General features: G+C 43.5%; 1 protein-coding gene across 1 annotated transcript in view; it reads left to right on the plus strand.

The window, feature by feature from the left end:
* The first annotated feature begins 225 nt into the window (after window positions 1-225).
* KCNH5 (potassium voltage-gated channel subfamily H member 5) overlaps window positions 226-27,856 on the plus strand; it is a 165,632-nt gene continuing 138,001 nt past the window's right edge. Inside the window, exons 1-4 of the mRNA XM_063333555.1 lie at window positions 226-343; window positions 13,773-13,896; window positions 20,868-20,974; window positions 25,481-25,609. Coding sequence (XP_063189625.1) covers window positions 271-343; window positions 13,773-13,896; window positions 20,868-20,974; window positions 25,481-25,609 — 433 coding nt within the window. The 5' untranslated portion in view covers window positions 226-270. The remainder of the gene's footprint in view (window positions 344-13,772; window positions 13,897-20,867; window positions 20,975-25,480; window positions 25,610-27,856) is intronic.

Raw genomic sequence — 27,856 nt, forward strand, 5'->3', positions numbered from 1 at the left:
CCCCACGCCGTCCCGGGGCGGCCCGGCTCCGCGGCGGGGCGGGCGCGCAGGCGCAGGGGCTGCGGGCGGCGGCGCTCGGCGGCGCCGTGCGCGGCGCGGCCCCAGTCCGCGCTGCATCCGCCGCGGGGGCGCCACTACCATGAGCGGCCGCGGCCGCCCCTGCGCGACTCACGGGCACCGGGCGCACCAGCCGCCGCCGGCCCCCCCCCGCCGCCGCCGCCGCCGCCGCTGCCGCCGCGCACCCCCGGCCCCCGAGCCCGGCGCTGCAGGATGCCGGGGGGCAAGAGAGGGCTGGTGGCACCGCAGAACACCTTCCTGGAGAACATTGTCCGGCGCTCAAGTGGTGAGAGATTCCCTCCGTCCATCCATCGCTCCCTCCCTCCGTCCGTCCATCCATCGCTCCATCCCTCCGTCCCCGCGGCGGCTCCTCGGGGCGCGGAGCCGCCGCGTCCGCTGCCCCGCTGGTGGGTCTGTGCCAAAGCGGCGCCTTCAAGGAACGGGGTCTGCCCGCGGTGAGGGGCTGCTGTGCCCCGCCGGACTCCGCTGCAGGCTGCCCTCCGCGGTCTTTGCCCGGTCCCCTTCACCACTTCTTACATCGTTACCGGCGCTGTGAATTTGTGGCTTTTTTTTTTTTTAATTTGGTGAGCCGCTTCTGAAAATAAGTAGTCATCATTTTCCTTTCTAGTATCCTCTTATCCTCTCCACTCGTCGGGTCATTTTTTTTTTTCCTTCTTGTTCTTTAGTTTCTCTAATAATTGGGTTTGCAACTGTTGTCATTCAGCGTTTCAAAGTCTTTGCAATTCTGTGACACGTTAAAATCTGTGGCAAAGGTACGGTACGGGGAAAGAGGATGAGGGAGTGACTGTGATTTGGATGATGGTAATCTTGTGGCTGAGCAGATTTGTAAAGAACTGTCTGCAATTTGCTCATCTACAGCTCCTCAGTTAGGTGAATGTTTACAGGACTGGTTCAGGACCCCATGGCCATCAAATTATTCCTTGATGCTGGAGTTAATTTTACCCTTTCATCCAATGCAAAGCACTGCACTGTATACAGCTCCATTGAAGTTAAGATGTGGTTGCAGACCATCTCTCTAGGTGTATTAATGTAGGTGCTGCTTTAGGCAAGTCTTCTGGTAGTTACATTCCTTTTTTACGTAGTCTTTGCACTGGCACATAGCTACTGAAGCATATGAGTGTTTGCACAAATGGAGACCTCGACTTTGCATCTACTAAAAGGTATCTCCTTGGACAGCCCAAGTTTGGGACGACCCTGCCGTACCAAAGCACTGCTGTGCCAGTGTGCATCTGGGGACGTGAATGGGAAAGGTGGGCAAGGAAGAGCATTGAGAAAAGCTGCCATATGTATTATTAATCAAGACAGTAATGTGATGTGAAGTCCTGCTGAAAAGTGTTCCCTTCCACCTTTCCATTTCACGGTTCTGGATTTGCCTCACATTTATACTAACGTGGTCTGCTGTGCTGGCTTGAAGTTGATTTTGATGTCAGGTAGTGAATTAGTGATTCATTGACTTTGCCAGGAGCAGGAGTGGGATGAGGACCTAGAATTTGTTTTAAAATGTTGTATGTTAAAATGCCAGCCTTGTATTAAGCCATTGATCCTTTTGGGGGGGCTTTCTCCCTCTCAGGTTGTTCCGTGTTCGGCAGATGACTCTGTGTCAAGCTCTGTAGCTGCACAGTCACTAAGAGCTAGTTTCCCACAATAGTGTATTTATTTAGCAGAATATTAAATGCAAGCTTAATTAATAGGGGCTTATATAGCACTTTCCCTCTGACAATTTCAAAGCGCTGGGTGGAATTTAATTACACTTTGCAGCTCCTTGTGGAAGAAGACACACAGAGGCATTCCCAACTTGTTCGTAGAACTGTGGCATAAACAGGGGCTCGGGGCGTCGCAGTTCTTCTCCCGAGGTCATGGGCAAGTTGGTGGCAGAGCTGGGAACACAGTTTGGGATTGCCGTGCTTTTGTGTCACGCTCTGATTAAATCACATGTCCTCCCTGGTGAAAGCTCAGGAGAGCTTTGAGATGTCAAAAACTGGAAAAGCTCAGAAGGCTTTTGAACATTATACGTTAAAAGCATGTATCCCTCTCCAGTTTTTAACCTGGTCTAATTTGGGAGCATAAATTATGCTGGTCTGGTCATTCATTCTGCTTTGTCTCTGCCGCTGATGATGTCTAAGCATGATGCTACAGAGATAAGTCTGCCCCATTGGACAGCAAAGCAAAAGTGGATTGGGAATTTGTTTCTAACGCATGTAAGTGGTCAGTGTTGTGCCCTTGAACATGATTTCGTTCTTATTTTTGTCATTCAGGACATAACCTTATTTGTCCTTTATAGAAATAGTAATTTTCATTGGATTCAGCACTGTTTAATCCGAACATAACGGTATCCAATAGAGCAAATCTGGTTCAAGTGTCTCCTGCCAGTACTTGGTAGAAGGCAAGGATTTGGTCTGCTCGCTGTGTGATGTGTTTTAATACTTGGATTCACCAATTTCCAAGAGATTTTTCACTGACAAGTTGAGGAACGGGATGAAGGAAAGACTGATAGTGGGTTTTAATGCTCAAAAAAAGCCCTTTGATCACCTTTCCTGGTTAGAGAAAACTCTGTTTTGAGATTTCTCACACTTCGGCAATCCCATTGCGCTTCTTGACCATAAATCTTTTCTTAACAACCAGGAGATGGTTTGTAGATAGAGTTAATATCTTCTGTTAAGCAACAGGTATGGCTGGAAAAAATTAGACAGGTATTTCGGCAGATAGGCTCTTCTTCAGGTGAAATAGAAGCAATGATTTCAAACTGAAATGTAAGTGGGGACAAATTACTCAGAGTTGCCAGAGAGGGATCTGAATAACAAAATTTATAGACAAACTTGCAATAATTTTAAAATGCGGGAAGTCAGAACTGACGTAGTGGGAAAATGGCATGCAGACTTAGTGTGGAGGCCAGCCTGGTGTTAAAAGCAATCATGTATTCACTTTTCAGCATTATTTACGCATTTTCTGTTTTTCCTTTTCACCTCGGCTTTTGCTACAAATTAGGTTAAAATAGTGAGAGAAGTGCTCTCAGTGAGTTGGTTGTGAGCAAACCATCAAAGATCTGTGCAGAAAGGAATGGGGTGGCTGCGGCTCTTCTGTCCTCTGCATGGCGGGGTGGGATTTCTGGGCTGCTGTGCTGGATGTTCACCTCCCCAACCTGTTTGGGAAAGATGGAGCAACTGTCAAAGCGATGCGAGGGGCCGCGCGGTGTCCCTCTGCCTGGGGAACCTCCCTTTTGGAGGCAACTTTACACGTTGGAGCTTGTGAAGTGTTTTAGAGCAGCAGCGTACTTTGCTTTTTGGACAGCATCAGGTTGCAGGTGGTTCCCCAAGCGTTTTGTGGTGGATGGTGTCCCTCAAGATGCTTTGCGAGTTCTTTGTCCGCACTGCAGCCGTGCTGCACTCGAGGCGAGACAAAGTCTATGGGGAGATGCAGGGTCTGTCTTTAGACCAGCTGCTGCGGTTGGTAAAAAGGGACAAGCCCTGAGGACACACAGGCCTGTCTTCAGGGTAATCTCAGTGTGCTCTCCGCAATCTTTTTTTCTTTTAAAGTACAGTGAAAATACATCGAGTAAAGGTCTTATCTGAGGCTCACAAAGACTGATACGATCCCACTACAGCCTTGACTGTGCCCTGGAACTTAAGAACACCAGGTGTTTTGCTGAGCTGAAAGAAGTGGTGTTTTGTGAGAGCACTGGGTTAAATCACATTAAGGTGCCTGCCTTTTACTGCCATTAGTATTTCGGACTTTTAATAAGGGCCTGCCTTAGGGCAATGTTCTCTCCTAAGATGTTCTCAGCAGTCTGTGCCCGTTATTACTAATACTATTGGTTGCTTCTTCAGTGCACTCGGAGCTCCCGCTGATACTGACCTCGGCTCAGCATCGTGGAGGTGCAACGGGTACAGAATTGGGCAAGTCTCGAGAGCAGGGCTGGGCTTGTGGCCCTGGCTGGCGTGCAGAGGGATCCAGCGAGCTGAGCCACGCACACAGGGGCAGAGAAATGTGTCTGTCTTGCCTGTCCATCTTCACCCTTCACATATTCTAGTGGCAAAAGCATTAAGCCTATGTTAATAGCATAATTTACTTTTATGGTAGAGGATGAGTTTGGGAAAAGGTTAACTCTGGGACTTTGCGGCAATATGCAATAAAGAGCACTAACAGTCTGGAAGAGGGGCTTAATTTAGTGAAAGACTATGTATAGTCTTATCTATATGATGAGAGTCATCATTATTGGCTATTGTTTCTGTTGCAATAACTCTTAGAAGCTTCATCGGGAAAATGGGTCTTTCGGGTCTTTCACAAATGTATTTTGGCACTTGGGCTGAAATCTCGGCTCTGTAAGGCTTACATGGGAATTTTACCGTGAGCTTTAATGAAGCTAGCATTTAATTCCGGGCCTTTTTCAGCTTTGTGCTGCATTCCTACAACACAGTTCCATCAGACAGAGCTTTGCGCCCTGCTGGGTCCCTGTGACTTTGATGGGTGAAAGGATCATGAACTGTTTACAGGTGACTGTCAAGGCAGGTTACCCAGGAAGGGGGAGGGAAATGAGTGCCACATCTGTAGCGCTAAGAAAGCTTTTCATTCTTATTACACATTTATATTAGATAAAATAAGTGTTTATTGTTTCTCCTGTCCTTACTAGCCCATGTGGCGTACCTGATGTCTTACAGGCAGGGTAACAAAACATTATTGTTCTCATGGGACACGATACATATAAGCTTCTCTTCACTAAATTAAAACAGGCTGCATTTTCATCTGATCCAAATTAAGTTACACACGCTGCAGAGAGAAAGTTCTTTAAAGCAAGTTACTTCAAGTTTACAGGATGTCTGTCATGGGGGATCCTCCAAAAAAAATGCGGACCTCAGCAGTTCCCTAAATCTCTACATAGAGACACTGTAGACTGTGGGATGAAAGTTTCCATCCTCCAGTTGAGTTGACTGTGGGGAAGTTAGTGAAGGGACGACCGAGGCGCTTATGTCATTAAGGCTTTCTGTGGCATTCAAGGGCACAGGGTTCCTTTTGCCATTTCTATGACGGCAGGGGGCCTGCTGATATGTAAATCAGTGCAAAGTGGACTTTTACACTGAGAAGCATTGCTAGATGACATTTGCGAGGAGTTTTCACTTGCAAGTGCCCCCCTTCCTTTACTTTTCAAGTTGGGTTGCTGAATGCTGAAAGATTAAGCATGTCTGAATGCTGCTGAAATTGGGGGTCTAAACGGACTAAAATTTTTTATTTTATATGTGGTTTATTTAAAAAAAAAAAGATTGTGACGGCTCTGTACCATTGTATTAATTCAGAAGCCCAAATAATCCCGTGTCGCTAGCTAAAGGAATAGCTGGTTTCCTTGAGGTCTGATGAGCTGCCTTATAAATTGTGGGTCTTCTCTTTCTAATATTTCTTTCTGTGTGTCCGGCTGACGGTGGGATGGGGCGGTGGGAGAGACGTTGTTCCCTTCTGGGGGAGGCTTGAGCGCTGCTGAGCGCTTGCCACAAGAGGTCACTGCAAGAGCTGTTGCGTTCCCAGGTTAATGTTTAAATCTGAGAGAGAAGGGAAAACCGGAATTATTGATTTTTTTTTTTTTTTTTTTTTGAGCAAACATCCATTTTTATTTTTTTTTTATTGCTGTTGGAAGGAGTATACAGCCAAAGAATAATGTCAGGAAGTTAAGTGAGCTGTGGAAATACATTTAATTAGCTTGTTTAACAAGGTACTGTTCAGTGGTTAACCGGGATTTTAAGTTGTCCATCTGGAAAGCTAGGGGAATAGTATTTTTTAGTTTGATAAAATTAATAGAAGAAGATTTTGGAGTTAGAACTTTGATGAACTGTTTTTCAAAAAAAAAAAAAAAAGTAAGTAAGTCTGATACTTGTTTAAACAGCACACTCAGCAACTGGCTATTTTAAATGCCAAGCGCTGGGTACCCCAGACAGCCAGGGCCCGATCCTGCACCTGCATGCGGCAGCGGGAGGGAGTCCGGCTGCTGGCTTCCGAATAGCCCCTTGGGAGACGCACCTGAAGCAGCACCTCGCTGCTGCCTGGGATCTGTCCTGTTGATAGTTTTGCTTCAGCCACTTGCACAAAGTGGGGAGCACGGGAGAGGCGGACCATTCTCTGCCAAAACAGGTTTTCTGAGACGCAGCCAGGCTCTGTGAAACTGCATCCAGGACTAGCTTTGTTTGCAAGAGGAGCTCCCGTGTTTGAACAACTGCTGTTACCACAATTTTCTCATCTGGGAACGTGAAGCAAGCACTCTCATTTGTATAAAGCTAGAAATCTGATTTTTTGGTTTGCTCCCTGAGGATGCCTGTGTGCCTTGAGTGAGAGCTACAGTGTGCTCCAGTTTAAATTTAGTCTTGCTACATCTATGTTGTGTTCTGCATAATTTAATAGAGAACAGATTCAGTGGTGGCATTTAGAAGATAACCGGGATAGGTGAGGATTAGTTTAACTCTAGGATAAATGAATGTGTGGGGAGAACTCGTGATTAGAATTGTATGAAACGTCATTTCACAGGCAGCTCAGGGACACTGTCTTGTCCTTACTCTTCCCAGGGTCAGTGAAGTTGGTCCGCAAAAAAGGCAGGGGACCGCACTGTTTGTGGGCTTTCACATTCAGAATGATTAAAGTTAATTTTTTAAGTTTTCAGAAGGCAGATTCTAATCTTTCTTCTTGAGCTCGCTTGCTAAATTGCTGAAAGCTGCTCTGTTCCCAGCTAAGTGACTTACACGTGGATTTAATATTTCAGCCAATACTGTATTATTTGTCTTTTGTTTTGTTTGAGGAGCATTTATTTGGGGCAGGAAATAGATCATTTTAGCATAGTCAGTATGGTGGCATCTTGCTCTGGATTAGGTCTCTTTGCATTTTCATATTATGAGTGTTAAATAAAAACAACGCTGGCACAGAAAGGTGACGTAAAGAGTTAGTCCTTTGAGAGATTTTTTTTCAGGCAAGCAACGCTTAATGTGCTGGATAAATTGAATGACACTGATGTTTTGCATGCTTTAAAGACACCAGGGAAATAATAGCTTTGTTAGAAAACAGCAATGTGGTTTTATAGGAAGGAGTACAAAGTGCTGGTGGAGGTTGCTGCTTCAAGCAACGGCGGTTTCTCTGCAGCCGCCCCCAGAGATGGAGGGATGTTGGTGCCCATTGAGGCTGATTTCAGAGGGCCGTGCGCTCCAAAAAAGGCTTTAGGATTTGCTGTTGTATTCTGTGGGGATGCGGTACCTCTTGGGCATGTGGTTGGAGTTACTGTAAGCACCACCACTGGAAATATGTGTTATCGGGGCCAAGACTTGCTCGGGAGAGCTAAAAGAAAATTAAAAAAATGAGAACATGTTTTAGGACCCCCGCCCCGACACACACACATCCCCCCACAGAGAAGCCCCACGAGTTTTCTGAGATGGTCTAAACAAGACTGCAGCAATATGCTGACCCTACGTAGAGAGAGTCCTATAAGGAGAGTCAGCTGACAGCAGTTTAAGTGGTTTGGGGCTTTTATGAGACACCATTAGCAAAAAAGGCAAATTCCAGAGGTTTCACAGAGCCTGTCAAATCCAGGCTGCATTTGCTCTGCAGTGTAAGGGTGGTAATTCTGAAGGACGGCTCTGTGTAAAGTTGCTTGAGTTAGGAGTTCCTAGATGGAAACATTGCTTCTTTTTATTATATAGTGATTATTATTATTCGTGTTCTGCTACTGCTTCATTTTTAAAAAAAAAAATCTTTTCAATGGTGGCTTTTCTAAAAAGATTAATTTCCTGTTTTCTTGGGATGAGATGGAATTCTGAAATGGTGATTTAATCAATTTTGGTTACAAGTGGTACCCAAGCATTCTTGAGAAAAGATGATTAGAGACAACGTTTCTCACTTGGCTAAGCATATCTCCTGGAATGATTTAGCTGTTCTTGCTCTCCTGTGATTACATAACATGAATTTTACACTGCTTTGGGCATTTTGTTGGTTAAAAAAAAATTGCTTGCACACTGTGGTCTCTTTTTTTTTTTTTTTTTAAACAAAACAAGGCTCAGCACTGCGTTGAGTATTAGCTGCTGAAAGATAGAGTAAGATTAAAGGCTTGCTGCTCTACAGCATAGGCTGTCTTCGTACAAAAGAGCCTTTTTACAAAATAGAAGTGCAGCAACAGCAAATACAGTGCCTTTAACAATTGTTTTCCTCAATTGTGTTTTCCAACCTGAAATTTTGCTAACTGAATGCCTCTAATACCCCAGTTCCTTGCCATTGGTATTAAACCTTGTAAATAGGAGAGTTATATTAACTAATAAAAAGCCTGCTGACTTCCTAAGAGGAATCTAGGAACTCCGAGGCAGGCGAGTCTGCTGGCTGAGCCCTGCTTCCCTGCACTCTTATAGACAGACGCTGGTGTTGTGATGTGTTTAGTCAAAGAACTTATGTAACCTACAGATTTGGGCTCTCTACAATATATGAGAAAGGGGGATGGGTGGAAAAAATGATTGGTGGAGGCAATGACATCAAGACAATCTTAGAAATAATAAAAATTGACTTTTACCTCTAAGGAAATGGGGAAGTGGAAATGCATTTTCAGTGCATCGGAGAAATCCAAGCAAGGATGAATGCGTTACCAGACTTTTCAGGCTAATCATCATGCGAGTTTTGAAGTTAGCTGCACGTTAATGTTTTCAGAATATGGGATACCACCACGTGGTAATCTGGATCACAGTTGCACAGAGTTTCCTATACTGGACCAGACCATTGGTCTGTCAGATTTACTGTCCCGCTTTCAGCAATGGCCAGTGCCTAGTAGACCAGGGAAGAAGTTCCCCGCCTCCATAGTAAAATACTCCTGAGACGGGGTGCTGCTGTACATGGAGAGAGAAGACTTCCCTTTCTGGGCCACAGCACAGATATTGCACAAGTTTTAGTTACCAGTGTCTTACTGCGATCTGGATTTATGCATTGTGTCTTACTGCAATCTGGATTTATGCATTGCCATCTGTAACTTTGGCTATCCTTCACAATCCCTGTTGTGATACTGTTCTTTCAGTGAAGTCATGGTATACCTAAAAACTGAGTAAATTCAGGTGTTCTGGTGTAGGTGTAGTGGCTCAGTTTGGTTTTGTCCAGTTATTAGTAGATAAACTCTGTTAAGAAATACTTATCCTTGAGAATACCTCCAATATAGTATGTTCTTTAAAAAAACTAGCTTGAAGAACGTAGCTCTTGTATGTTGAATCCAACAGGAAGACAGCTGTGGAGATCCCAGTGCTAGTGTCCTTGCTGTGCTCATCACCCTATAATTTGCAGATCTTTTGTTGGCTCCTTTTCTTTTTCTTCTGAAGATGGCGCGAACTACCAGTCTTATCTGTTGAAGGCTAGAACAGGCAAGGAGAGCTTGCCTCTCCCATGAAGGGAGTCCGAGCCTGGGTCTGTCTTGCAGAAGGCATCTGCCCTGGGCGGTTGGTCCTTCACAGGTGGCATAGCAGGGCTCGTGCCCATGCTTTAGAAAAGACTGATTGTGTAAAAGTCCTTTGGCTCACTCCAAAAAAGTCCTTTGGCATGAACTAACCAACATGGAGTGTGGGCCATCAGGGGAAGGGGAGGACCAGGAGTGAACCTGGCCTGTGACGATGGAGGTGCACTCAGTGCTCGCCTGCAGCAACGCTGGCAGGGCATGTCCTTGGGCTGCCATCGGGTGAACACCTGTGATCTGGGTGCCTTTCCTCCCTCCTGCATGCAGTGAGTATGGATGTACCTCAGAAAGGAGCAAGTCAGTTGGCAGCCTGTAGGCAGGTCTGTAGCCCACTTGTCTTTTGCTATACCTGACCTGCTTGAATGAGGACTTGGCTTGTGCTAAGAGGCTGCTATGGGACTTCACCACAGAGTCACCGCAGCAGAGCACAGCGGGACATCAAGGTACCCTCGGCTGAGGGTCATTGCTTTGGAGCTGCTGGCAAAGGAGGCCAGGAGGAACACACAGCCAGTTGTGTTTGGTGGGGAACAGGTTCGCCTTTGGTGTTAGGCTGCCCTATGGCAACCGGAGATGGAGAGGAAAGGAGGTTTCTCCAGCCCTTGTCTCTTACACCAGCTTCTAGCAGCCAGCTGGAAATTGAACAGAGTGGGATTTGCTGTAGTCAGACAAATGGAAATCTTAACCCAAGACATGACACAACTGTGATAGACCTTTCTTAGCAAGGAAACCACATAATCGAGTTGTAGGAATACGGAAATCAGTCATGCAGATGGATTTAGTCCAGGACTGGCTGTTAGGACCTGAACTCAGGGGAGGTAACTGCAGAAATGGACTTTCATGAGTGGTTAGTGGTGATGATGTGATATAAGGCAGTCTCTTCTCCAACTACACAAAACCCCTAGAAACCCTAAGGTTGTATTCTCTACTAAGGAGTCTCTGTTGTTGACCAAGGTTAGGCTCCAAAATGGAGACATATTGGAGAACATACAGGGAGTCACAGCAGAGGACTCAAAGCAAAAACTCCTCCATGTCCCTTTGAACTCTGCATTTTTAAGAAATTATGGCCAAATAAAAAGAGGTTCTGTCAGTGTCCTGTCATGCACTATACAGTTGGTATGTTTACAGCTGACTGTGGACTAGCTAATATTAAGTTAAATCTGCCTGGAGTTTCGATCTGGACAAATTGTAGAAATAGTGAAGAATTAATATGTGTCTTGGTTGGAGAAAATAATGTGACTCCTGATAAAATGTAGGGCAGGCATGGAGTCCTGTGGATGCTGTGACTTAGGTGCACAATAAAACCCAAGGGTCAGACGCTGACCCGTTCTTCCTTAAATTTTATCAAGCTGCTCACTGAGCAGCGGCATTAATGAAACATGGATTCCTATGGCTTTGTGCCTGCAGTGAAATTCATTGGTCTCTAACAAGATGCAAACATTGATTCAAGATTTTTCTTCAGTTGGAATGGGACGCACACATACATATTCACGTGCTGAGCATGGATGAATAAGCCTTATTTACTTAGGAGACAAGGGTAAAAAAGAAGTCAATTAAGTAAAGGAAAATTCATGTGGACAAAAGAAAACATAGTCTAATATGTGGTCTGGTTTCTAGTATATATACTATATATCTGATCTAACCTTACAAATACTACTATCTACCAAGGTACTTCTAGTGTATATTTTTTCTAATTTTATGGGATTTATTTTTGTTTTTAACTGTCAATAGTTTGGCTTTATGTTTTTTTCCGTCACAAGTTTTTGGTGGGTTTGATAAGTTTAGTGAATGCCCTATCAAGTATTTTGAGACCCTCAGGTGTAAAGAAGTACAAAATCCATAGAAGACAACCATTAAATGCTGTATATTGGCTGCTGGCTGCAACACGCATCTTCTGCTGTGTACTCTGTGTCCTGAAACAGTTACGTGGGGGGAATACACAATCAAGATTATGTCTGTCGGACAGGGAGGCTTGGAATCAGGGTTATCTGCTTTTGGACTGTGGTCCTCTGGGGAGCACCCAGATGTGCACAGCATCCACGAGTGAGTGTGGTACTGCAGTCTCTCATCACCCAGGTCCTGCCCATTGCGTCTAGATACGTGAGCAAAACTTTGGCAAAAGACAATCCTGTAAAGAAATCTCTTTCCAAATCTAACCAGAGGACTTGCAATATTGGTTGTTTCCCTGTGGGATGGGAAATTAAGAATTGCTTACGCCCCCATCCTCTCCAGCTGCTGGGGTGCCGTGGTGGTAGGGCGGCTGCCACAGGGGGAGCCTGGTGGTTTTAGGGGGCTGGTGGTGTCTCCCCTTTGCCAAACTGGAGAAGATGCAAGGTGTTGGGGGGGACATCAATACAAGGGGATGAGCTCCAGCAAACCCTTTGGTTTCCGGGGATTTAAGATGCCCCCCATGTTCTTCTCTGCGCTGTGCTGAGGAAAGCTGGGCTGAGTCCCCAGTGCAGAAAGGGCTGCGGAAAGCCAGGGGGATTTTATGTAACGCTCAGGCGTTACTCCATGCCTCCTGCTGCTTGTACCGAGGACGTCTCCCTTTGGGTAGGAAAGCAAATTTTTAAAGTTGGCATTTCGGCTTAAGAATATTTGTGAGACGGATTCAGATAAATTCTTTGAGTTTAAAAGTGTTAGATTTCACAGAACCTAGACTTCTATTTCTCACATTGGTTGGCTTTTAAATATTTTTTAATCTGCTTTTCTATAGAAAATCCAATAATCTCCAGTTTATTTATTTCCAAATTCATGCTTATAAAGAAAAAAGAAAGAAACAGTATTTTTTTTCGTTACACTTTCCTTGTTCAACAGAATAATGTTTGCATAATGTACAATCCAGTCACGGTTATAAATAGTCTGAGAAGGGCATGTGTAGCTCATGCAAACCCAGCATCACTTTTATGTGAAAATTAATGTGTGCACCTGAGTATATGTCTGTAAGTAACTGCCATAACCATTCTTTGGCTATTACGAGGGAAAATTTGTAAAAATCTCCTTAAATTTTTTTTTTCCCCAAGAACTGCTGAAAGGAACATTTCCTCTAATTTCTGTACAGCAGTGATTGTTAATAGTTATATTTTAATAGCTTTTTAGCATCAGTGAATGGGACCAGTTAGTTCCATAGCTGCCGTCAAAATGAAATTGAAAACTAACAGTAACAATAAAGAAAACTCTGAAGGTCATCACAGACTACAATTTGAGAACCTCTACTCAGTAAGAATATTATTCCTGAAACAAATTAGGAATGTTTACGGTGTCGATGTACATAAAATCCCACAACATTGTGTTTAAGCAAAATGGGTATTTCCTTCCTTGGAAATGCTTTGCTAAAAGCAGGGATGGAAGAATCTTTCTAAACTAGTGAATAAAACTATTTTAGGACTAACTCATAATGCGTTGGTGCCAGTCCGTGCGTATAAACTGTAGGCACTGACTGAAAGAACAAATGACTGACGTGATATTTAAACCTGAGTTCAGCCTCCTAGAAATAGTCCCTGCCCATGTTTTGTATTTACAGCAGTGGATGCATGTTACTAGGGTGAGCCAAACCCACCTATTTGCATTTTTAATAGACTGCCACTGAAATCCAGTACCCATTTTGTGTTATTTCAATGTGTAAGTCCCTTTGGCACTCGTCAGTTCCCCGATCACGCCGAATTTCCATGTGGGTCACCTGCTATCTGCCCTCCCAGGCGTGATGTGGCTTGTGGCGTACCATGAGATGCGGTGGCCACATCTCGCCCCTCCCCAGCGGCTCCTGGCGCTCTCTGTCCCTCGTCCCAGGGATGCTGGCTGCGTCCTGCAAAACAGACTGGGACCTGCCAGGAGGAAAAATACACTTGTCTTAAGCAAGAAAGTCATCATTGGCATTGGGCACACATACAGGTCGGCATTTAAAACTCAGTTTGCAAGTTAATTTAAGGCTGATTTCAGGATATGTATAAAATGAGAATAAAACATCATACCTTGCCCAGATGTTGTGAATAAATGAATCCTTTCTATGTTGTTAAAGTGTTGGTGCTTATATCAGTATTTGGGGGTGCAAGAAGCTACTTACATTACTAGGAGTAATCCTGTTGCATCAGGATTTCTTTTCTGATGCCCATTTTGATTTCAGCTCCCTCTGAAATGTCATGATAGAAATCACCATTATGAATAACTTTGCATCTGCTGTGTAACACACAGAGGATTTCAGTGTACTTTGCCACTGACAACAGCCCTTTCTCTGTTTTTCTCTTTCTCTTTTCAGAATCCAGTTTTTTGTTGGGAAATGCTCAGATTGTGGACTGGCCCGTAGTTTATAGTAATGACGGTTTTTGTAAACTCTCTGGATATCATCGAGCTGACGTCATGCAGAAGAGTAGCACTTGCAGGTATGCCCACTGTCTGTCTCTTGCCACTCGATGCATTCGTAAAATTATAATCTGCTGTGAAAAACAATGAGGTTTTGGAAGAAGGATTGGTGTAAGAAAAGCATTGTTTTGCAGAAATTAAAGTATCGAAACAGGCTTTAAATGAATGAAACCAACAACTTATCCAGGACATGGTAAAGCACTTAACCATGTGTACTCAGTTAAGCACATTGTTGACTAACTTCCAGTAAAATCAATGGTTAGTTTCCACCAGGATTAACAAATTACTCAAATACTCAATGTTAAGTCCTTTAATAAATCTGAAGTAGTGTTTAGGATCCTGTTAGACTTAATCCTAAATAAAACAAAGCTAAATTCCAGTTGTTATGGTTTATTTTTTTTTAAATTTTATTTAGAACATCTACAAATTTAATATATTTCAGCCAAATCTGGTTCGAAAACAAGTCCAGTCTGCCCAGTTTGGAAATTCCTGTCATCTTTGTGCGGTTGCATTGCACTGCAGCAACAAAGACTGTTTGATGGAAAGCTTTTAAAAAGTTTTAGCAGTGAATGAGGATGAACTACAGGTGCTCCCAAAAGAGGGGATAAATATTATGAGGATTTAGCCATTATTCTTCTCTCATTTGAAATTTATCCTGGCTAATATGAGTATGAATGTGCTCTAGCTAATGATCCAATAAAGAAAGTGGGGTTTTAGGTAATATATTTCAAAGGTTTTCTTACTAGATTTTCATTATTTCTCCTGTTACTGTGCCAGGAGGCAGTGGGCTATTCTGTAGCCCATGTTGATCCCTATTATTGCGCGCGCGCACACACACACACACGCAGAGGGCACAGTAATGTGCAAACTGCCTCTTTATTCCCAAGAGGACAATTAAGCTGATGATATATTTACGCAGAGTATTGCAGCTTTATGGCTTTTTCCTTTTGTCGGTGGTCTTGCAGGAGCAGGCAGCTATGATTTATGGTTAGACATGCATCCGTGCCTTGTCTGCTGCATCCTTTAAAAAGGGATGCTTTGGGGAAAGACTAAATCCCTAATGCGTGTGTGTGTGTGTGTGTGTGTGCGAGCAAAGTAAACCAGGGGCAGAGGCAACAAGGAATGGGTGAGGTTACAAGTTTGCATAGGTTTTCCCTTCGTGCATTTGGGGAGTGACCAGCTCCAGGGCACTGGGAGGAGGGGACTACATATCTACAGCAATAATTTTTGGGAGGCGAGTGCTGGCAGACACTGATCGTTGTCTGATGCCTCAGCTGGCAGGAGCAGGGAAGGCAGCAAGCCTGTCTTCGGATGTCAGTCGTCGCTTACTCCAAAAAGCAACACATGCTGACGTGTGGTCACTGCTCTCATCTGCCAGAATGGGGAGGAAGCCTTGGGGGTCCAGGGTTGCTCTGTGCAGCCAGGTGTCCTCTAACAGGGAATAGGGAAGAGATGGGCACGTGCTGCTGAAATTAAATATTCATTCACACAGTTGCAACAGAGTCAATATACTCAGTGGGGCTGAAAGAAACAACCTTATCGCAGCCGTCTGGATATACATACATGCTTTCCCCTTTGCTCTCTGCTATCCTGTATATTGAACTGTGTAAGTTTCCTGTGAGCCAGCACTTTTATAGTCTGTGCACACTAAAATAATTACAGATATAGAATGGGATTGTAGGAAAATGTTGAGGAAGGGAAGGTTTAGCAGTACCTCTCTGAGAACGATTGCCCTGTCCCTCAAATACTGAGGGGACCAAAAGGTTTATTCCCTTTGAGCGCTTTTTGTGAATGCGATGGGTTCTAGTTACTGCTTGTAAGGATCCTGTTTTGATCACACGCAAGTGGATCCTACAGGTGAATCGAACAGATGCAAATTCAAGGAGGAATTATTGTGGAAAATGAGAGTGGTAGCAAAGAGAGACATATATTTATTTTTTTCCTTTTATCATCATTCTGTATCTCCATATCTGGATTTTAGAGAGACCTCTCTACACTCGAAGCATGGCCAGCACTTGTTTTGTGTCTGGGTCTTAGCTGGTGGAGTTATATATGCAGTGTGATGTTTCCTGCTTTTTAGGAGACAACCCAGTCTCTGCAGGTTAAAGGAGAGCTGGAGAGGTTTTCAGCGTGGTCTGACGTGCAGCGTGTGCCTTCCAGAGCAATGTCTTTGGAGCTGCTCTCTCATGAAGGGCTGTGCAGCTGTATGGAATGGAAAATAGTCTTGAGGCCAATGGTGCCTATTTAGGCCTGTTCAGCAGAGTGTCACTGTAGGTGTTTTTATATGTGGGGTCATTATTTATACTATTTTCGGAGTGAGGCTCTCAGTCGGCATTTGCTATGTTAAGCCCAGATTACACAATACATAAAAATTGCTTTATATATAATGTTTGCTTTACTATTCTAAGGCAAGTGCTCTGGGGTAAGAGTGCTTCCAAAACCATTATTGTAGGTTTTGGAAGGGTCTGTTTTTCCAGCTTTTTAGTGCCAAAAATCCAACCGAAGAAAAATAACACAGATACAAACAATGTAAATCTAGCCCCAACAATGATTGTCATTGTTACTGATCATGAGTATGATAACGGACAAAAATACTTTCTCAGTATTGGGTAGGTTTGCCCCTGCCTATAAGATATAGTGCTTTCACGTCAGCTTTCACCCATGCTTTTCTCCAGGGTAGTCCAGCAGGAATTCACTATATCCTATTTCTGTCTGTCCCACCCCATACCCTACACTGGGGCAGCTCATACATCCTCATGATATTTGGTCTCAGGTGGTCTCGGCTGACAGCGGTCTCAGGGAGGGGTGGATGGACTGGAGGTGCGAGGGGTTTTTGTTCCAGCTCTGGCAATGAGTTAGTCCTGTGACAAACTGGTAATCCCTTTGGTTTTGCACTTCTCTCATCTTTGCAATCAGCAACAATGTGCCCATTGGCAGGAAAATCACTTAGAAATACCTCAGTACAAGTGCCAGTCTCCCCAGTTTCACGGACTGTGTATAAAAGGCCCAGGGTACATAGGGGTGAGGCTACTTGAATATTGCGTAATGGGAATCAATGTGTGTTATTTCACCTGAAGTTGCATGTATGGCTGGGGCTGATATATAGAATAATTGGTATGAGTGAGTGCTAAAATGCACAGGATATTTAGGTGAAAGAACTTGTGTGCTCTTGAAGCATTGCTGTGCCAAACGAAAATGAGCTGACAGTCCAGGAGGAAGAGGGCATCTGCAATTGTGACACCTCTGACCTTCAATTAGCCACGCAAAAAAACTCTGCCTGGAGGTGCACCGACAGGGCAGCCAGCACGCAGGAAAACCTCTTGTTTCATGCCCAGTTGCCCACGGTCATAACAGTGTACGTCTTCATGAATACATTGAAATAATAAAGAGTTATAAAACATTAAACCCCAGTTTAACGTTGCAAGTAATATCAGTGTTTTCTAAATATTGTTGCTTATCAGTTAAACTCCGTATTCTTGGCAAGCCTTCAGAAGAGCAGGCACCCTTTGAGTGGCTGGTTAGTAGACCTACTCTGGCATTTTACACTTGGCATTTGCTCCAGGCTTTGGTTTGCTTACCCTTCCTTGCACCTGAGAGCCTTGTGCCTGGCTGGGAGTAGCTGGTTGCTGGTTTTGTTTTCGAAGAGGAAACCTGCTCTTAGGTGCTGTTTGTGTGTTGCCTGCCAGCTGTACAGGGAGGGGAATTGGATCTCCTTGCTGAAGCAGTTGTTTACAGGTAGCTTTTCCACTGAAACACTTGCAGCGTCTCTGCTCTCCCTTGTTTTGATTTACTGCTATTTCAAGTGGGACTAAAAAAAGTCTGCGAGTGAAATCCTGGCTCCAGTGAAGCTAACGGCAAAATTCCCACCGTGTTCAAAGAAACGGGATTTTGCACGGTGGATACAGTGTGGCTGGACTTGAAAAGGGTTAGATTTGATACTGGGATGTCACCTCCATGACCTGATTTTTGTGTGCGTGAGAAGGGCTCCCTGCGCTGCCAGAGCTGTGCAAAGAAACCTAGCTGAGCATGCCAGTGGGACCCAGGGACCTGCACCGTTTCTCCTCAGAAATGGTGCCTGCTCCTTAATGTGCAAAGTCTTGAAGCTGTTGATGTGTGTCTGTATTTGCTGCTCCTTCCGGGTAGATGTTTGTCTTTTGTAATTGATGCCTTTTCATTCAACCCTTTTGGATGAACAGAGCTGTAAATTGGATGCAGGATCATATACCTTCTGTGCTTCACCTGTCCTCGATCCTGGGTAATTCCTCACAAACAGCTGTTAAATACCGCCCCGGCACGCACTGCAGACCTGGAGCTGTTCTGATGCCACTGCTCTGGATCCTGACAAAGGACAGAAGAGCACGATACAACGCTTCAGATGTGGCTTTTCTGTGCCGAGGGATGCTTTCAAAGGCAGGCGGGAGTCCAGGCATCTTAAATGACAAGTGGTCTGTTTCAGAGATGAGAAAATTATCTAAGATTGTGCCTTTCTCTGAGTATTTCAGTAAGTCTTGTTTCTCTTTGATAAGTCTATTTTCTAGGTAGTAAGATTCCCAGTAGCAGGGTGGTTTTGATATTTCTGTCTTGTACAGCTTGCACTGAAGGCACTCGACAAGCACTAAATAACAAAAAACATGAGGCAGAAAAAGACAGTGTGATTGACTGAAGAAGTAGGAGTCCCTCTATGTGTACAAAAGAGGACAGACTAAATTAAATTAAACCTGTGATAAGCAAAGATCTTATATAACTTACACATCGAGTGGCTTTGAGGTTTCTTTGGTGCTGTTAAAAATCGCCTTCTGAAAAATGTTTTTATTATTCCACAAGCCTTTAAAATGTCTCTTTATATGTGAAAATAATGTAAGGTTTGGGTATTACAGGTTTACTGCAATAATAAGCTGCCTTTAATTTAAAACATAAAGTTGATCGATTGTATTCAGCAGTGCTAACTGGTATTGTCCATCACTCAGAACGCCAACGAGTTGTCATTTTAACACTAACTAATGATGACTTTCTGTGTTATAAGCCCCCTAAAGTCATGCACTTTAACAAATTTCTGTTATTTTTTCCTTCAGGACTAAGAGAAACATTGTTTTAAATCTCAAGAAAACAACAAAAAAGATAATTTAGTTGCACAACAGGCCATGTGAAAACTAGCAGCTCTTATTTTGTCTTGCAAACAGGAGAGCAATCTGCTTTACCTCATCAGTGCATTAAAAAAGGCATAGATTTAAAAAAAAATGAAGCCAAATTCTTTTTGTTGTCATCTCACCTATAAACTTATAAAAGGTTATCAGCTGAACTCGGGAAAGAAAGGCAGGTCATTTGAAAATGAGCAGTAGGCTGTGTTTTGCATTTCCTAAAGACGGCCGTGTATGTTAATGATAAGCAGTACCTTAATGAGAGCCTTGTGCTAAGTAAAACCATTTCCTGACGTCAGTTGTCATAGTGGCATCTCCATTATATTGCTGTCCCAAAGGTAACAATTATGACCTGTCATTAGCAATAGCTCTCCCTGTGTTGCTGGTGAAGAAGCGCCAGTCGTGACATACGGACGTTGTATTTACTCTGCTGCCCCATGTCTGCCTCCATCACCCATGCTGGGCAGCACCTTATTCTGGGAGCAGCCCCATCCCCTCCCTCGCTTGGCTGTGTAAAGAAAAGATTCATGGTCTGGCCTTCATTGAGTATTTTAATGCTTGCCGAGTCACTAACCACTATGCTGTTTTATTGTTTCTTTCAGAAGAGTAGACATAAAATAAATGTTTATTGAACCTTTGGAGGTCTGTTGATCAATAAAAGAGAAGCTGCATTGAAACCACAGAGGCACTGATAGCTTTTCTTTTCTCTTTCATGTTCTCAGGGTTGTCTGTTGTAGGTTTCAGCTGGAGCTCAAACTGTTTGTGAACAAAGAAAATGCAAAAAAAAAAAAAAATCTGATCAATTAAGAGTATATTCATCCAAGTGTCTGAAAGCTTTTATCCCGTGTTCCATTTTCCTTCAGTTCTGTAATTGGGAATTTGCACAGAGTGGTCTTCGCTTATTTTTAATCCAGGGAAGAATGACAATAAAAGCCTGGCTGTTTCCTTACAAAGGCTTTCAAAAGTAAGGTCAGGGGGTTGGGGTTGCTTACACCAGCTGAAAGTCTGACCTGGAAAAGAATGCAAAGATGAGATGGTCAAGTGGCAAGAAATAGCAGAGTTAAAATTTTATTTTTATAGTCTCAGTCTGGAGAGGGATGAGTCTCCAAAAACATTTTAATGTTGGTTGGTTTTTTTTTTTTTTTGTATTTTCACTGAAATATTAAAGAAATGCAGTATACAATAAGGAAAAAGAGGGTGAATTTGGTTATGTTTGGTAGCAGTGCAGACGTAGCTACACTGAGACGACTCATACACTTGCTTTCTGTGCTGAATTTGCAGAGCATTACAGTCATCACTTCTTATTGGTTAAATCCTCCCTCCTTTTGTAATTGATATTTAGTAGAAGGATTCCGATTATCTTATTGTCCCAGATGCATCTTGACAAGATTAAATTTGTAGCCATCGATTCAGCGAACAGCCTTTACCTGTAGTAGTTTTGATTCCTTCTCCAGAAGCCTTTTCAAGAGGATTGAGCAAAATTTGGGAAGTTTTAGAGGTTTTGTTCAGTTTTCTCTGTTTTGACAGCAATATTCTCATGGCCTGCAGCTGTGGCAATAACGGTTTTATAGGCTATCACCTCTTTTTCTAACCATATATCCTTAAAGATATGCTCAGAAAAGCACTTAATGAAACATTGATTTATTTGCTGTTGTTCACAGTAAAAAGGTGGTCATGGTTACTCACTATTGTAGGTTTCCTTGGGACACTCTAAATATTTAAATGAAGTGTAAATCATAATTAAACTTCGGAAAATGACAGTTAATGGCATCTCCAATGCTGGCGTGGTTTAAAGTGACTGTAACAAAGTTGCTGCTTCTCTAGAAAAAAGAGAAACATTTTTTCTTTTTCAGTTTTATGTATGGTGAACTGACAGACAAGAAGACCATTGAAAAAGTCAGACAGACTTTTGACAACTATGAGTCAAACTGCTTTGAAATTCTCCTCTACAAGAAAAACAGTATGTATACATTTGTGTATAGTGTTGGGAGTGATGGTGCATATTTAAAGTATATAATTGACTAAAATAAATTTTCACTTTGACATATGGGTACATTTGGGGCAAGATTTGGAGAAGGAATGGGTATTTTGGTTGCCACAGCTCAAGAAAAGAGCTTTTTTTTTCAGGACGAGTCTTCAGATTGCCAAGAATAGCTGTTCCCTGCTGTCTCCTTCTTTCCAAAATATATTTAGTTTTGAGGATTGTTTCCCTGAAGGGAAACTGACTGGGTTAAGTGAAAAGAAATCCTGAATGAGGGTTCCCCACATCCCTCAGGAAACACCCCCGTGTCTCCACAAGTGAGAACCTGGACCCTGGCTGCCGTGAGTGGATGCTCCCAGCAGTGCCTCTGCGGTGTGTAAACCAACACGTATGAGCTCTAGCGAGAGTGCTAAAATTTTGCATAGCCCAAGGCTTATTTAGAAAACCAGGGAATTTTGTAACTTAATGAGATGTAGGACCTAAGTCCCTTCGTCTTGGTGGCATTGGTTTTACAGGAGGTTGCCAGAACTAGGGAAGTTTTTCTTCAGTTTATCTTAACCGTGAGTCAAGCCAGTCACGTTTTCTCTCCTGACACATACGGGGGGCTTATCAACATTCTAGCACATACTAAGCAAAACCCGCACAGTTGTGTGATCTCACGCTGGGCTTGTGCAGTGTGGACATCTCTCCTGGGCTAGCGGTTGAAATTCTTGCTGTTGTCAGTGGAGATGAGCAGCCTCCTCTACTGACACAGGCCATCTTCCCAAGGTAGAAAGCCAAAACTGTCAGATGAAATGTGCTCCAGAAAAGCTGGTTCCTCTCCACAGAGCAGAACAAGTCTAGTTGACTGGGTTGGAGGCCATGTCACACACAAGCCAAGAGCAATCTTGACGGAGATACATTCTGCGGTTTGGCTTTCCAGTAAAGGATGCAGCTGTTGTGGGGTTGGGGAGCTTTCCCCCTGGTTCAGCTGCCTGGAGCCCAGTAGTTGAGGCCACGTTGCCCCCTGAGTGGACTTCAGTGCTGGCATGGAGCACCTTGCTGGGGTGAGGCTAGAGGTTTCCTCTGCTTTTTGTGGCTGAGGGAAGGTAATGGTGTGCCTCAAGAAAGAGCTAACTGTGCCTGACTGCCCCATTTCTCTGCAAACTCACATAAACCTCTCAGGACATTGAAGAGAGCATCCTGGATACCTTGTCTTCTTGAAACAAACTCACATGCTGTATGCTTTATTTCCACTTTCCCTTTTTAGACTAAATCTTCCTGTATGTGCACTTAAACAGTAGGAAATGTCTTTAGATTTCTCCAGTTCTGCCTGCTTCAAAGCATTTTAGCCAACACTTTAATTAAAAAGAGAAGCAAGAGTGGCTCTGAAATACGGCTGTTTCTGCAGGTGCTTTGGAGAGTCCAAGTGACCTCTTTTCAGGTCCTCAGCATGTGGATGTGTCTGTTCTCTAGATCTTTTGCTTCTCTGCCCATTTCCTGTGCAGGTCACCTGGATGTCCCCTCACATTAGGGCAGTTTCCCAGGACAGGCTTGTGCTGGGTATCTTTGCAAGTGGTGGTGCCCAGCACTGTCCATGTGATTTCCAAAGATGATCCCAGAAAGCTGGTGCTCTCCCTGACCCTGGTTTCTCTTATTAACTGGGCTGGCAGCTCCTGCTCTAGCATGGGCCAGTCCTGAACTAAATACCTTTCTATTTTATTTCAGCATAAAAAGAGAAAAGCCTTCTCTGGGTGACTTTCCTATAACAAGCCAGTCGCTTTTTGCTTTGGCTTGTGGATTGCCTGCTGGAGCTTGATGATGCTTCAGAGATTTATTGAGCTACAGTTGCCTAAATAAAAACCTTCACCTTTGCTCAGATCTCCAAGCCTATACTCTCCATAAGTTATGCAGGATTACAGAAGGACTTTATGGAAAAGTCCTCATATTTCTCCTCAGGCTTGAGTCAGTTCCCATCCATAACATCTGTTCTCAGCTTCCTTCTCCATCACCCGAAGCCCAAAACTTCAACCTCTTGAGCTAAGATTGAGCTAATCTTGGCTAAGATTAATAGGCTCACCTTTTGGCTCCAGTTCAGCATCTGGTTTGCCTAGGGTTTGCTTCCGTTTGTCATACTCTGAGCCTTGCAGAAGAAGGTTCTTCAAGAAACTGCCTGCTTATCCTTCTTATTCGTCAGGCTGAATATTGGAGCAGATAAAGAAATAAAGAATGGTATCTGTTGGTATGAATGAATATACTTCTGCATATTCATATATATGAATTCTGCAAAATGTAGGCAGTTACTCTGTGGAAGGGCTTGTGTTTATCACCTGCAGAGACCTTGCCTATTGCTTCTCTTCTGCGTGGAGCTTGCAGTGCTGTCGAAGCAGCACCCTCCTGTCCATGTATTTAAACTGTAGGTCCAGAGGTACCGTGCATTTTTGATTATGTGGCACAACCTTTTCTTTCTCACCCATTCCTTTATTCTTTTGGCAGAGGGAGATTTTGAGATCTTTCAGGTTGCTTTCCCATCCTTCTTTCCTTCGGCACAGAGATGATCTTTAAGAACTGATGCTCTCCGGCAGCATCCACACGACTGCTGACTTCACGCGCCCCCTTGGCGTTTTAACCCAGCTAGCAGGTTTCAGGTCCAGGCCTGAAACTTTGCAGCAACTTTCTTCTGCTTTGCTGCATTCCCTCACATACAGTCCTCAGCTCCACCCACCCAAATATTTAGCAACCATGTTAGGCATGCATATATGTGTGTGTGTGTGTATATATATATATACACACACACATGCATACATATGTATGTGTATATGCACATATGTGTGTGTGTGTATATATATATATGGTAATACTCGGGAAACCTCTTTGCCTGCTTTTGCCCAGATTGCTGCTTCTCCAGCAGTAGGTACCTTGCCTCTGTCTTTGATTTTTATCAGTGCTGTTGTACAGGTTATTTTGCCTACTTACTTTCAGAGCTTTTCAAAGGGTGCCGATGAGTTGCCAGGTATAAGCGCAAGTACAGTATTACTCCAGAGAGCTGCAGCACTCTGTTTTAGAAGTTATGAAAAGAGTCTTTTATCTTGGGTTAGCAACTGGGAATTGAGATAATCAAGTAATCAGCATAATGGCTTTGGAATTGTCACAAAAAGCAATCCCCCATCTCTCCCACTTCTCCAGTTTACTGCTAGTGAGTTACTGGTTTAATCCCAGTTCAGCAATGCTGAATTTTGTCATGAACCCTTGTGGATTTTAACCTTCCCCACAGTAGTCCTAGTCCAAATGTGTTTCATTGCCCTCTGGGCATCTATCCTGCAGTTGCTGGCACAGCTCCCAAGCGTGGTGCATTAGAGGAGATCTGGGGGGGGGCAGTGGTGCCCGTGGGATAACAGTGGGCCAGTGGCTTGTCTCAAATGTGTCAGCTCTCAGGCTGGCATTCAGGCAGCTCAGGAGAAAAGCCATTATGTCAACTGGCTGAAAGCACATTAAATCCCAAAGGTAATTAGCTGGCTGTGAAGGCATTTATAGTGCAGTGTGTGTAGGTGCAAGTTTGGGAGGGAGGGGACACAGCCGTGGGCATGGACCTTTGCTGGATGGAAAGCATCTCTGACATTCAGGTCCCTGCAGGTGAACAGGGTGTTTCTAAGCAAATGGCTTAAAGTCTTTTAGGATTTCGCCCCTTACAGAGCAGACCTGCGTGTCCATGGGGGAGTGCCACGTGCGTTTCAGCCTAGGAGGAAACAACAGTTTCAGCTCCTGAGCGCCTGCAGGAGCCCTGTGTGAGGACTTACCAAAAGCCGTGCTAACCACTCCAACACTGCAGACATTTTTCAGTGGTTTATTTGATGAGTGGTAGGACTCGAAAAATATTTTATATTGTTTTCAAAAGCTAAGTAGAGATAACTGCATTGCAAGAGTGCTCCACTGGGCAGGACAATGAGGAGGTGGAGGGTATGACCTGAGACACAAAAAGGAAATTGAATCTCCTGATTTGTCCTGATAGGGCATTTAGACTCTGTGTCTGGATTACCTAAGCTCTTCTTAAATAACGGAGTAGCATCAAAATTGAAGTATCAGTTTTGGATTTGATGGCTCCATGCTATGTAAAGAAGGATTCAAAGATACCATCCATCCATTTTTTCTTACCTTCCTACCCTGCAGACACTAAGTTTGTGAGACCTGCTGGGAAAAAATGAGAGCATGAAGGGAAGAGTAATGTATTTTATTTCTGAATGGAGATTTATAAAGCCTCCTGTCTCTACTTATCAGATAATTAAACTGGTAGCATTTCTCTATTTTAATGGATCTGTAAAAATGGGAACATGTTGTTTTCCTTTGGGGAGGTAAAATTGAAAGATCTGTAAGACATGGAATTATCTAGTTATGGTCCTCAACTACATGTGTGTTATAGTAACATACAAACAATGAAATATTCTGTGTATGGGCTGGGGACAGTTTGTGCTACAACACAGTCCAACATCACCTTTTTCTTTGCTTCAGGAACCCCAGTTTGGTTCTACATGCAAATTGCACCTATAAGAAATGAGCATGAAAAAGTGGTTTTGTTCCTGTGCACTTTTAAGGATATCACTTTGTTCAAACAACCGATTGAAGATGATTCAACAAAAGGTAAGTATGAGATACACTATTAATTTTTGTAAGTGATAAAGTACAGGTTTGAACTCAGCCCTCTGACAGGAACATGTCACGCCTGTGATCTGTGTCTTTAATTCAGGAAATGTTTTGTGACCTGTCAGAGTTTCAATGCCACTCTTCTAAATTATTGCTTAAAAAATAAAAGATAAATCAGCATGAGTGGAAATTCCCTAACGACATTTTGCCAGAGTCACAAGCCTTCCTTTCTCTTTGTAATTTCACTACTTCTTTACCACAGCTGGCGTTTGCTAAAAATTACATAGGCTTGAGTCTTTTTAATGTTGTGTTTTGGGGGACCCTTCTCGTAAGGAACTGGTATCTTCTTTTCAAAAAGAAATAATTTCAGCTCCTTTATGCTGAGATGTTGGTGTTTCCTCCTTTTCTTAGTCTTGGAGATGAAGTGCAAAAGAAACAGCCCATTTGGGTCCTTTATTACTGGCTAGCAATGGTGACTGCATGGCAGTGGGCACTGTACTTGGTATTTAACTGCAGCTGGTGATGGCGTTTGTTGAGATGTGCCATGCTCTCATCATCTAACAACCCATGGCCAGACCTCCAGCCTTGCACAAGAGAGAATTGGTGAGGAAGGGTGCAGAGGATCTAGCAGTGGTCTCTGCTTTGGTGATAGGACGTGTCTGTCTTGTGTCAGGTTCACATGTGTATTGCTTTGGGTAAAATAATGCACTTAACATAAAGAAGGGCATTTATGCAACAACATCCACATTCCATCTTCTCCTGGAAGCTGCCTTCTGATGATTAACTTCTTGCTATATTTTTCTCTTCATGCTTGGAGAAGGCTTGATTTCTCACCTAGATCCATGTGTGCTCTAAGCCGTCTTCTTTAGAATAAACTTGGTGTCGTTTGAATGCGAACAGGATTTAAAGTAATTTCTTGTGATCTAGATAACACTTACTGTATGTGTTTGGATAACTGAAAAGTAGATTTGTTAAAGCAGGCTTAAAATAAAACAAAAGGCCTCTCTTTGGGCTAACACCAAATATGAGAACTTTTCTGTCTAGAGAGTATTATCCATAAAGGTGTAAGATCCTGATACAGGAATACCTTCTCAGCCGTCGTAAGCTTTACTGCCACTACAATTTAGTTAGCAACCTGAAAATGCTCCTTTATTTCATTTTCAGCTCCATAATGCGGAATTATTCTGCCTGGAAATAATGTGACATTTTTAGGATAAATGCCAGTTAATTGAAAGGACTTTAATTGTAGAGGTTTGAAGGCACGGGACTGGCTCCTTGCTGCAGTGTATATAATATGCAGTGGGAGCTCATCGTGGAAAAAGCCAGCCTTTGCAAGGATCTTCTTGTAGGATTTCCTATTTGATGCTTTCTGGGGGTACCAAGATGTATCTCACATGGAACCAGCCCCCGAAACTCCCCCCTTTCACCAGCTCTGCCCCACTTTCCGCAATATGTAGTTGCACTGAGGAATGGGTGGCTGCGGCACGACAGGGAAAACGTATTGAAGGTGGCTCCAAAATGCAGAAATGATGAATGCTGCCTCCTTTGGATTCGCGGCCTGGGAGATGAGTACTCTGCTGCCTTCCCTGGAGAGGCAGGGATGTGCTGGGGTGGCTGAGCTCCCCCCCTCCCCCTTTCGTGGCTGAGGAGGAGCAGAATACATTTGGCATCCATTATAGGAACAATATATGTTCCTATGGGAAAGAGCAATAGCTGTGAAGTGCGCAACTTGTGTACTGCTGTTCTCCAGTGAAGGGTACCATTAGTTAAAATGCCCGGTATTAACTACGAACACTGCAAAATATTATCGTCAGCAGCCAGAGAGGTTTGACTGCATATTTAAAGAGCACTTACTTCTGTCAAAGTCAGAAAAAAAAAAAACAAACACCAAACCAAAACACTGCAGAAGGCAGTTCAGCCACGTCTCTCAGGTGCCTTCAAGGCATATGATAGGAGTCTTAAGAACTTGCTCAGGGTGCTTTGATTAGAGCATTGTTTAAAATTGATCAAAATGTCCAGCAAGCTCCATAATTACAAACCATTGACCTGATTTTTTCTTCTCCTTTTGCATAAATTAAAGCTCATCTTTTATACTCTTCATATAAAAAAATCATATTCAAATATTTGCACCCTCTTACTACAAGGGCGGTAAAACAGCACTGTTGCATTACCCTCTGTGTATCAACTGGGTGGATCTCTGGGATCCCACAGCCTTGGGATCAGTATTGTTTTGTCAGACGTAGT

The sequence above is a fragment of the Chroicocephalus ridibundus genome, chromosome 4 (assembly GCF_963924245.1).
Source record: "Chroicocephalus ridibundus chromosome 4, bChrRid1.1, whole genome shotgun sequence".
NCBI classification, from domain to species: domain Eukaryota; kingdom Metazoa; phylum Chordata; class Aves; order Charadriiformes; family Laridae; genus Chroicocephalus; species Chroicocephalus ridibundus.